The sequence below is a fragment of the Manis javanica genome, chromosome 12 (assembly GCF_040802235.1).
Source record: "Manis javanica isolate MJ-LG chromosome 12, MJ_LKY, whole genome shotgun sequence".
Lineage (NCBI taxonomy): Eukaryota > Metazoa > Chordata > Mammalia > Pholidota > Manidae > Manis > Manis javanica.
Window position 1 is genome coordinate 25,542,473 of NC_133167.1, and position 12,151 is coordinate 25,554,623.

Below are 12,151 nucleotides of genomic sequence, written 5' to 3' on the forward strand. Positions count from 1 at the left end.
CAAAGCAGATCTCCAGGGCTGGGGGTTCAGCAGTCCTAGGCTTCCACCCCCTCCCTGCTCCATTTCTCTTACTCCCGCTGGTGAGCTGGGGTGGGGGAAGGGCTTGGGTCCCACCAGATCAAGGCTTTGGTATGTTACCCTGTTTCGTGAGGTCTGCTCTGTTCTCCAGGTGTATGCAGTCTGATGCAGCCTCTTTCCTGTTGCTTTTATAGGATTAGTTTTATTAAGTATATTTTCATATTATACGTGCTTTTGGGAGGAGTTCTCTGTGTCACTTCTCATGCCACCATCTTGAATCAGTTTTACTTGAAATAGCACATATCTTAGGCATATTACCTAGCTATTTTGGTACTTAGAATAGACAGTAATCATGAAGAGTGATTGTAAGATTAGAGTTCAGTGTAAATGAAACCATAATTTAATTTAATGGCCATTTAAAAGCTGTGAAAGACTTGTATTTTTCATCATTAAATACACAAATAAATTTATCAAAGAGTACACTAAGTATTATGAATATTGATTTTGGGCAAATAAATCAAAATTATTTTATATTAGCTATATAATTTTATATTAACTCACTGTTGAATTTAGTTCCACTATAGTACATAATCTTACATTGATGAATTTTATCTAAGAAGTTGTCAAGAATGAAATGAAAAACTGAAGGTCTTTCAGAAATGTACTGAAGAGCTCATTAAGGTGGCAGTGCTTTGTGTTAGAAAAAAGGAATGTTAAAAAAGGAAGTTCTGACTATTAATGCAAAGCAAATAAATCTTCCATGTACCACCTCACCTACTGCTCTGCATTCTGTGCCAAAAAAAAACATCACACATAAAGAAAAATGTGTAATTTGAGGAGACTGTATGTATGATTTATTGTTCTCAGGGTCCTTGTAAAAACTACTTATACATCAATTTATCACATTCACTCCTAGCATCATATACAGATAGCATCATGCATCTTACAAGGTCTGAGTAATATGAATTTAAGCATGACTTTAAAGCCACCACATACGACCTAAAAGTGACTATCTAGATGGGTCTTTTTTAATCTGTGTATGATTACTATACTAAAAACAGCACTGAAGAGGAATTTGGAGATGAGGGCTCTGCTTCAGGCCCTGACATCCATGGGCTGTGTCACTTTGAACAACACTTAATCTCTAGTTCCGTTCTGAGTTGACTCATGTGTAAAATTAAGGTATCATGCTGGAACACCTATAAGATACCCCTTGCTCCTCTTTAATTCTACAACTCTAATACACACACACATACACACACTGTATATACTAATGAAATCATCTACTGGCAAATCTTATGGTGGAAAATACATCTCTAAAATACACAGCTCCTCCAGGAATAGAGAGTGAGATGAGATGTAGCCATTCATAAGTAACCAAGGAGAAATCATGAATCAGGTTACTAACTACTTATATGGATTTTTATATATAATATAGCATAATACAATATATATGCTTATATATATAATATGTATATATATAAGCATATATATATTTATAAGTATGTAATTATATCTCAGCCAGGTAACTCTAACCTAAACAAAATATCAGAATGTTTCAGGTCCTAGACCTTTCCTTAACCAAATACCTGAAAAGATTCCAAACTTGCTTTTATCTGTTATGCTCTTATGTCATAGAATAAAAGAGTTGTTAAGTATAGTGGTTGACAATGAAGAATTACATAAAAACATTATTCTGCTCTTAGGGGTTCACAAATACAAAACTACCATTACCTTTCCTGTGCTGATATCTGGCTGCAGAAAGCGAAGGCAATCTGAATAATTAACCCATGTTTTATTTGAACTGTACATAAAATCCCATGTTCCATTGTGGTTACAATGTCGGAAAGCAACTCCTATAAAGACATATAGAAAAACCCTGAGATTGCTCAGTTCCCTTAGAGAACCCATTACCCCCCCACCAAAAAGTAAATTTATATTCCAAATTGATCAATTTCAGAAAAAGTTCAAAAGAATTCAATACCTTTATGATTAAAATCATAAATATAAGGAGGGCATGGCACAGCCGATATTTTCCCTGCTCTTCCTCTGGGCCAACAGATGAGCCCATCCCATTCTGGCAAACAATTTCCTTCTGATGAGAAAAAAATTGAGAATCAAATAAACAAAAATGCAGTTAGAACCAGAGAGTAAATACATTCAAAATACAAAATTTCAAGTTCCTGCCTGTAGCAAAATGTAAAGCAAACTGGTAGTTTTGTTAACAGAATGTGGTAGATATGATATAAATGTCCCAAAATTCATCCATCTAGTGTCATCAAACACCCATTAATAAAAATAATCGATTTACATAAATCAAAAACATTTTAGTGATTCAACATAGATGAGTTATAGCAATTAATATATAAAAAAACCACTGGAATTCATCGTGAACAACTTCTGCAGTGAAATTCTTCTATCATTGTAACTACATTTTTTAATCCTCAATTTTTTTAAATTGCTGTTAAAAAGTATAACACATGAAACAGATTGAACTTCACAGGAAAGCTCAAAGACTCGGGTTTGCCTTTTTACCAGTAATTTCTTTGAGTCTAACACTCATCTCAAATGAAAATCTCCTAAGCTCTCCGTATCTCCTCAAGATGCACCCAGAGCCCTATCGGTCACTTCCCCCACTGCCACACCCACGGTCCAAGCTCTATCTCCAGCATGAATTACTGCGAGAGCCTCCAAGGGGTCTTCCTATTTGCAGGAATAGCCCCAGATCCTCCAAAGGCTTCCCGTCTCACTCTGCACAAAGGCCAAGTCTTCACAGTGTCTGAAGACCCTCCAGGACCTGCTCTCCCCGCAGCTTCTCTCTCTGACCTCAGCTCCTGCTAAGGTCCCGAAGGTCCTCTTTGCTCTCCCTTGAATAAGTGCCTTTCCCCTGATAGCCTTAAGGCTTAGCCCCTGATCTCCTACAGATTTGTATTCAAATGTCAACTTCTGGGTAAAATTATCCATTTAAAATTACATCCCAAAACACTCTTATCCCTTTTCCTGATGCATTTTTCACCTGAGCTCTTATCACTTTCCAAACACTGTTATTTTATTAGTTTTCTTAAACCACAGGGTTTAAGGACCCTGAGGGCAGGGAATTTTGCCTGTTCTATTTCCTGCGTTGGCCACCCAGCACTGGTCGGGGCTTAAGTCCTCAGTCAGTGTCGACACTGTGTTCTTCAGGACCCCTCCCGGTTAGCTGTGTGTTGAACTTTCAAGAAGAGCATATCCACCATGTCATACCCCAGCTTCCCCAGACACACTACTTTTAAGGAGTTCTGTATTCATTTTTCTATTGCTACCATAATAGATTACCACAAACAAAGCAGCTTCAAATATCCCAAATTTATTATCTCTCTTGTTTCTGTAAGTCAGAAGTCCAGTGAGCCTAGCAGGATCTCTGCTTTCAGACTCACAAGGCCAAAATAAAGGGCTGGGCAGGGCTGCATCCCCTTCTGGAGGCTCTGGGAGAGAATCCATTTCCGTGTGCATTCCAGTTGTTGGCAGAATTCAGTTCCTTGCAGCTGTAGGACTGAGATCCCTGTTTCCCTCTGGCCACCAGCTGAGGGATGTTCCCAACTTCCAGAAGCCACTTGCATTCTTTGGCTCATGGCACCCTTCCTCCATCTTCAAAGACAGTAAGGCAGGTGGAGTCCTTCTCCCATGTCAAGGTTCTCTTCCACTCTCCTTTTCTCTGACTGACTCCTCCACCTTTCTTTTCCACCTTTAAGGGCCCATGTGATTACACTGGGCCCATCCAGATAATCCAGGATAATCTTCCTATTTTAAGGCCTGTAACCGTAACTTCATCTGTAGTGCCCCTTTGCCACATAACATAACATACTCAGGCACAACACGGTGGACATCTTTGGAGAGCCACTGCTCTGCTACCACTACTATCCAGTATAGCTTTCTCAAGTTTTTATTTACCAATTACACTAATCATAGCTGAACATTTTTATTCTAGCTAATATTCATGATGTCAAGTTGTTTTTCAGTTTTGAGTCATCAGCATAATAGAACCTCATGCAAACACTGATCTCTACAGAAAAGAATTCAGCGTAAACCTGAAATTAATGTCAGTGTCTACCATATCACATGGAAACAAATATTTGATTTGCTTTGTGGATTTGTTGACACATAAGAAAAAGAAAATGTCTTCTCTCACCCACACTTTTTCTTACAGAAGAGGACATTTTTTTGGAAACAGTCTCACTTTGCTCACATGATAAAAGCCTGAACTTCACCAGGCACGCCATGAACTCCATCAGGTTGGCTCCTGCTTTTGATGCACAGTTTCACCTGCTTCTTTCCACCATTACCTGCTTTTTGTTTGTCTTCCTTGTTTGAACTGAATACAATGAATCAATCTCTCCCATTAATCTTGCCCTAGACACTCTTCTGTATCTTAGAGCATTCCATATGGTTTTCCATCCATTAACTCCATCATCATTAAGGCATGCATCCTTATTTATCTAGACTGTCCAATCCTTTACCAGAAATCTACTTCGCAATCTAATTAAGTTGGACCTGGACATGCATTCCTGTTTTCTTGTAAATAACTGCCCCTTGAAAATGTATGTTGCAATGTCATATTAGATTTCCTGGCCAGTTAGTCACATAATGGAATAAGGTCTTCACACAAGTCAAAATCCAATGACCAGTTTCCTGTATAACTATACAGTTTTTAAACTGCTGTGGGAAACAATCTGCTATTTCCTCACACTCTAAAGGGCACAGTTTTCTAGCTCCCTACGAGATACCACCTCACACACATACACACCACAGACACACCCCAAATTTGAGAAAACCAATATCCAAAATGTTTCTTTACATCATGTTCATCTCTCTAGTGGCTCTTTGACTTAGGCAGTGGTTAATATTCACAAAAACTTGAAAAGGCTGGGGAAGCCAAGACCTCACACAGACAATAAACAGATCTTAATTAACATCTACACTTTGATCATCATTTCACATCACATGTGAGCAAATACTTTCATTATTTAGCAAGAAACTAATTAATTGCTTTCATTAGTGAAAGTTGTCAAACCATGGTATTTACACAGAACAATGTAAAATTTGAAGCATCTTTGTCTCTTATCAGATCTATAGTTACCCATAACAATGCGACCATACATTTGTGAAGTAGAACTGGGAACAATAATATTTTGGTTTTTGTTTTTAAATACTTGAATAGTTCTATAACTTGGCATTTGCATTTATACTGCCTTTTCTTTCATAGACTGGAGGAAATTTTTTATTTTCTTTTTATTATAAATTATTTTTCATAAATAAAACAGAGGCTATGATATATCAGTCATCTAGAATTAACACTAGTTAATATTTTATTATATTTTACTAGTTAACATTTATTTCATCTGGTTTACTTTTTGCTGTGTTATTTTAATGTAATTTGCGGACAACATAAGAGCTTACTCCTAAATATCTTAATTTTAGGAGAAGTTTAAAAATGAAAAATTTCAAATAAGCTAGTGAATTTGAAATGTCATTCTAGTTTTTGACACATAAAGTGAAGAACTCTGAGTCAATTTATATATTATTAGGCATTTTTACTGAAAGGTAAACCAAAGTTTGACCAGATTTAATTCTATCCTATTTGTATGGAGAAAGATCTCAAAGAAAGTATCTTTCCTCTTCTAATATTTGTTCATCTACATGTCTCATATGATTCACACCTTTGCAAATTTGGATGCTGATGCTACCTAAGTTTCCATCCAGATATTTTACTCTTTTTATATATAACTCGTGTGGCACATGACTAATTCAGACTTCCTTGCCTTTGCCCATCCTATTCCCTCTCCCAAGAGTGTCTTTTTACTTCTTCTTGTACACATCTAATTACTGCTCCTTTATTTTAAGATGTAATGATTTTTCTTCCAGAAAGCCTCCTCTAATCCCTCCCTGATGAATTAAGTTGCTTTTGCAATGGTTCGATAGTTGTGACACCTCTGCTGCTGCACTGACACACATACTGACAGGTGTGTGCCTCCCATACCAGGTCATCTCCTGGAGCAAGGACGGAACCTGATTCATTTTCTCCGGTGCTTACTATAGAAGCAACCCACGGTGGGCATATAATGTATTTTTGAACTGTTAAAACAATGCTGAAGATCATCATGTTGGCCTAGGTAACCTCTAAGATATCTTCCACCTCAAAATGGTGATGTTATTCCTTATTAGGAGACCTGCGTGTTTGAAATAGCAAGTCATTGTTCTACAGAGGTAGCATGAATGGTTCCCTTTTCTGACACTATTAATCTAGCCATTCAGAGAAGTCCTTCCTAATACACAATATCTACAAAGGCTAGATTAATATAAAAACCTTCTTTCTTAAAGCATGACTTAGCTGTCTATAAACCAAAGGACTGGAAATTATTCCAGAGGGCCAGTGGACACTGCATTTGGGGTTTACCCTGGAGGCCTCTATTCACCTGCTGGCTTAGAGTTTGGATTTTGACTGTGTTCAGGTGACAAAAGATGAGTGTCTCCTGATGAAGTTTTAAAATTGGACTGAAAACTCCTGTAAAAGGTCAGAATGCCCCCTAAAAAAGACTCCCTTAGTGAGTGAACAAGAAACAAAACTATGATTGGCTCATTTCACGATTGACTCCATTTACAGTTGTAATAGGAAACAATGGAGAAAAAATTCTTCTCTGATATTCTAACCACAAGCTCACATTTATGTGAGCTCTAAACTTAGTTTAAAGTGGACTTAGGTCAATAGTTCCTCTAGGTACCTTGTAGAAGCAAAAATAATTTTTTCCTGGAGGAAGGCAATTCAAATGAAGACCTCATGAGTTCTTTGTCATGAATCATTAGACATAGAAGGAAATAAGCCACCATGTGCAGTAGTCAGCACTGACAAGCAAAGTCTGTGGATATTATAATTATCAAATGCAGAATATAAAATATGTTTAGGAAAAAAAGAGAAGAGATTAAAACCATATTGAAGATACAAAAGACTATCAAAATTAAATATAAAGATTCCAAAGTGAAAATAATATAATAAAACTATCAGAATTAACTGAGTGGATGGATTAAACTACCATTAGACAAAGCTGAACAAAAAGGTGTCAAATGGGAAAATATATTTGAAGAAATTACCAAAACAGCAGTTGATACACAAAGAAAAGGAAAATATATGACATGAAGATACAAAGTATAGAGTGAAAATTTGCCTACTTTATTAAAGTTCCAGAAAGACAGAATAAAAGAATGGAAGAGAGAAAATATTCAAAAATAAAATAGCAAATCATTATCAGACTCTAGAGATCAAATGAATCCATACCTGGATACAGAATGAAACTGCAGAATGTCAAAGTCAAAGAAAAGCTCTTAAAAGGAGCCAGAGTAGAAAAAAACTAATCATCAACAAACACTGAGAACTGATTTGTCAAACATAATATAAGCTAGAGAGAAAAGATGAAATAATACTCAGGAGCTAAAAGTAAGTAATTATCAACCAAGGACCATATATCCAAAAGAGTGTCTTGGGAGATTGGGACTGAAATAAATACCTTTCCAGATAAACAAAAATTGATTGTTCACTATAAGCAGATTCCAACATAAAGAAGTTCTAAAACAGGCATATTTCCAGAAGAAGAAAAACTATAATAACATATTAAAACTGTATAAAAGTAAAATTCTATGACAATAACAAAATTTGGAAGTAATTAAATATTTTGAACTTCTTATATTACTTGGGAGGGGGAAGTCATTAATTTTAACCTTTATTGAATTAAATTATATGAAAATAATTTCTAGGTAAATCACTAAATTCAATATATATCTTCTAAAATAGTAGGGGAAGAGACAATGAAATAAGGAAAAATGTCCCAATCAATCCAAAAGAAGCCAAAAGAAGGTGCAGGTGGGAAGTGGAAGGGACACATAGGAAAAGCTAGTGAAATGAAAAGCCCAAATAAGATGGTAGAATTAAATTCAAGTACTGTATGCGAAAAATTAAAATCAACATAAATGGCTAAACTCTTTAGTTAAGAGACAAAGACTATCAGAATAGATAACAAGAAAAAAGTCCACCTGTTTCTTGTTTTACAAAAGACACTCCCAAAACAAAAGTATACAGAAAAGTTTAATAAACAAATGGGAAAAGAGAGGGAGTTGTTGAATGGATTTAGAGGGTCAATTTTGTATGATGAAAAATTTCTGGTGATTGGTTGCACAACAATGTGAATACACTTAATGCTACTGAACTGTACACTTAAAAATGTTTAAGAATGATAAATTTTATGTTATATTTTATGTTTTTTGTTATGTGTATTTTACCACAACTAAAATTTTTAAAGGATTAGAAAAGATATGCAAGGCAAATACCAAGAAAGAAACCAATTTATTAAATATTGTTATTTTTAATATAATAATTTTATATTGTATATTATTTACTATTTAAAGCAATGTAAACTAGAGGTATGGAGGGCTGCTTAATACAAATAAAAGGTTTAATTTACCAGGAAATAGAACGTTTCTAAACTTGTACATCCCAATAGCATATTTAAAAAATATATGAACCAAAAAATCCACCATCGTACTTAGAGATTTTAAAATATATATCTCAGTAAATAATAGGTCAAGCACAGATGAAAAATCATTATGAATACAGAATACATGAACCATATAACCAATAAGCTCAACCCAGTGGACACTATAATACACTCTACTCAGAAATTGGAGAACACATATTCCTCTGAAGACTACACGGAACATTTATCAAAACTGTCCACAATATAAGACATTAAGTCTCAACATATTTTTAAAAATCAGTATCATGCAGACAACATTCTCTGATCATACCAATTGAGAAATTAATCATAATTTTTTTTATATTTGAAGACTAGAATGAAGCAGATATCAAACTACATATTTGGTTATGAAGAACAGCTTTAAGGATCTTATCTGTCCATTCAGTTTGTTGGGATTTTAGGGGGCTCGGTTAATAGCACCTCCCTTTTAAAATAAATTTTCCTTGAATATATTCAACTATCAAAGCGAAGCATTTTCCCATATAAAACACTATAACTTTCCCACTACTCTAAAGCAGTCCAATAAATATCTTCACCCAAAGACCCCAATGAGAACTCTGAGCGACCACCAGGTCCCAGGGAGCATAAGCCACAGGTCCCCGAGCAGCTGCAACAGTAGAGGCACCCACAAGCACCAACACTGCCACAAGCTCACCTGGAGTTTTGTGGTTTCATTTTTGTAATTTATTACTTGAATCTGGAACTAATTGAGAAGTTACATAAGGAGTGGAGCAGAGATAAAATGATCATTTTATTAAGAAGGAATTTTTTTGGAGAACAGTAAGTGCATGTAAATTGGCTTGTCTGCTCTCCTGATTTTACATACTACCCCAAACAGCAGCCAGGAGCCATAGGCGCAGAGCTTGCCCCTCCAAGTTCACTGCAGAGTCAAGGGCAAACCAGCATGCACGCTCTCTGCAGGCAGACAGATCCCAGGGAGGCGCCTGAGGAAGAGGCTGATGTGCACACGCCCAGCTGCTAATCCCAGACAAATCAGACAAATCACTCCTTCCACAGAGAGGGAAGAGCTTTTGGGCTAAAGAGATGCAAAGAGCATTACTCTGCTCTTTATTATTCCCTCCACATGGAAACATGGAATGACTGAAGAGGAACTCCCTAACACTAACTAAGGAGGGTGATTGGCAATCTCTGTGAAGACTCAGGTGGGCGCACAGGGGACATTAGCAACTTTACCTCCTTCCTGGAGCTGAGCTGTAATGTTGAGTTCACACTGTACTTTAGCTTCCAGCACAAGGACAATCTGCTCCTCTACAGTAATGGTACCATCAGAATCCAGCTGTAGAGGTGAACAAAATACAGAGAGAAAAACATATCCATCACCTTTTTTTTAAGCCACGGTACAATCTTTCATTATTTTACCTTCTAATATAATTGAAAATTAAAGTTTTGATATCAAGCTATATGTAGTAGTCCTTTACCTGAGTCAAACTCAAAGTCCATCAATGTATAAGATTTAGAATAATCATACTTTTACCTTATTAGCCTAAAGTAAAAAAAAAACCCCATACCAAAAATTATAATATAGTTAGGTAATTATATTATTATATTTTAGTTAGAAAAAATAATAAGCAGATTGAAAATTTCCTGGAATGTTATGAAGACCTAATATTTTATTAATTCTCTTGCATTATGTCAGTTATGGCCCATAAGAGGAGAAATGGACTAGATACTGTCACCTAGAGACTTGAGTGGGACTAAAGGATCCACTTCCAAGATGGCCCACTCAATGGCTGTCTGCAGGCAGCCTTCGGCTCCACAGTGACTGATGAGAGAAAGCCTCAGTTCAGTTCCGCACCAAATGGTTCTCTCCATGTGGGTGCTTGAGTGTCTTTACAACATGACAACTGTATTCCCAGACTGAGTGATTCCGGAGAGAAAGCAAGGAGAAAGCCACAATGTCTTTTATAGTCTAGTCTGCTGTCACTCATGTTCAGCCTCATCATACTCTATTTGTTAAAAGCAAGTCACCAAATCTCACTCAAGCAGAGAGGAATTAATCTCTACCACTTAAAGCGAGGTATCACAAATTTTTAAAATATATTTTTAAACCACCACAATTTTCTGCAGGTGGTAATCCCTTTTCTAGAAAGAAAATATTAAGTATTGTTCAGGTGCAAAGCTTTACATTTCTTCTTTCTGTTAGGGACTCAGAAGTTCTTAAATCAAATAAGATGATACAACCTGTCGATTACCTAAGTGACAAACTCCCAATAATACAACCTTTTGCAAATCCCAAGTCTTTAATTTCAATCTACAGATATGTTTATTCTCTAGAATCACTAAGGAAAATAGGAAAACAAACCTTTTTATGTTGTGCAAAAAGATATTATGGACTGTAGAAATAGAAAAACGTTTGTTATTGGCCAAAGAAGTACACTTAGAGATTACTGATAATTATGATTTTAAATGGCACATGAAATGACAGAATGGCAGAATAAACTGAAATGGACACTATGAAAGAATATCTATCATAACCAATTTTAGCACCAAAAAGTTATCTCATTTCTGAAAATTAGCAGTTCTTATTTTCTAATATATTTATAAATACAAGGGGTAGCTCAGGGAATAGTCAGGTGTATATATATGCAGAGATTTATGGATAACATTCATAGTTCAGTGCCCACATTTTCTTCAATTATTTTTATGAAAGAAGATAATAATCATAATCTAATTTTTTGGATTGGAATACACCTCACAATTTATCTATCAGATTAACAGAATGCAGATTCTGAGTTAAAAGCAGCTGCACTAAAAGTGAGCCATAAAATCTCACTTACCTAAAAGGAAGAATGAAATGGAAACAGATGAGTCATCAACAGGAAAATAGGCTTCTTCCCACTCTCTCCAGAACCAGTCAGTCACCACTCAGTTTTGTTTTTTGTTTTGTCTGACTTTTTTTCAGTTCATTAGTTACTTTCTTTTATTTCACTCCTAGAAAACACTGGGTAAATTGTGACCAAGTTTCAGAACTATAAATTTGATTCAGAGAAACCTGACTTCAATTATCCAATATGAACATCTCCAATCACCCCTTACATCACTTATACTTGAACATATTCTTTTTTTGTTTTCTTTTTGGCAGACATAGCCTTTTAATTGGAATAGACTTTTCAGAAGCATAAGCAGCATATAAACTTCAGTTTCTACCAATATTTTGCTCTAAAAAATGTGGCCAGTTTAAGTAGGAGCAAGTGTGATTAGAATGTGTTAAATCATGATCTTTTACATTGATCTATAGTCATTTTAAGTGAGAATAAGAAAACATTTAATGTCTTTTATTTTGCTTTTTCTTCCTTTGTCACAGGTACAAGTGTCTTTACCACAGAGGGACATTAAAATCATAGTGTACTTAAAACAGAAGATCCATTTTCATATTTAATGTCTATTACCCCAAAAGAAACAATCACATCCAAAACAAAGTGGTACATTTAGAAAAAAAAATGTTAGTAACTTTTCTTGGGCAAGTGATTATTTACAATTTGAAATAAAATGTTGAAATTCAGTCACATATCTGAGGACTGAAGAAGCCCTAGTTTGATAATGTATATTTT

The 12,151-nt window shown here is 35.5% G+C and overlaps 1 protein-coding gene across 1 annotated transcript in view; it reads right to left on the reverse strand.

The window, feature by feature from the left end:
* PTH2R (parathyroid hormone 2 receptor) overlaps positions 1-12,151 on the reverse strand; it is a 79,395-nt gene that overhangs the window by 44,452 nt on the left and 22,792 nt on the right. Inside the window, exons 2-4 of the mRNA XM_036994998.2 lie at positions 9,774-9,876; positions 2,003-2,113; positions 1,753-1,874 (exon numbers count right to left, since the gene is read on the reverse strand). Of these exons, the coding sequence (XP_036850893.2) occupies positions 1,753-1,874; positions 2,003-2,113; positions 9,774-9,876 (336 nt within the window). The remainder of the gene's footprint in view (positions 1-1,752; positions 1,875-2,002; positions 2,114-9,773; positions 9,877-12,151) is intronic.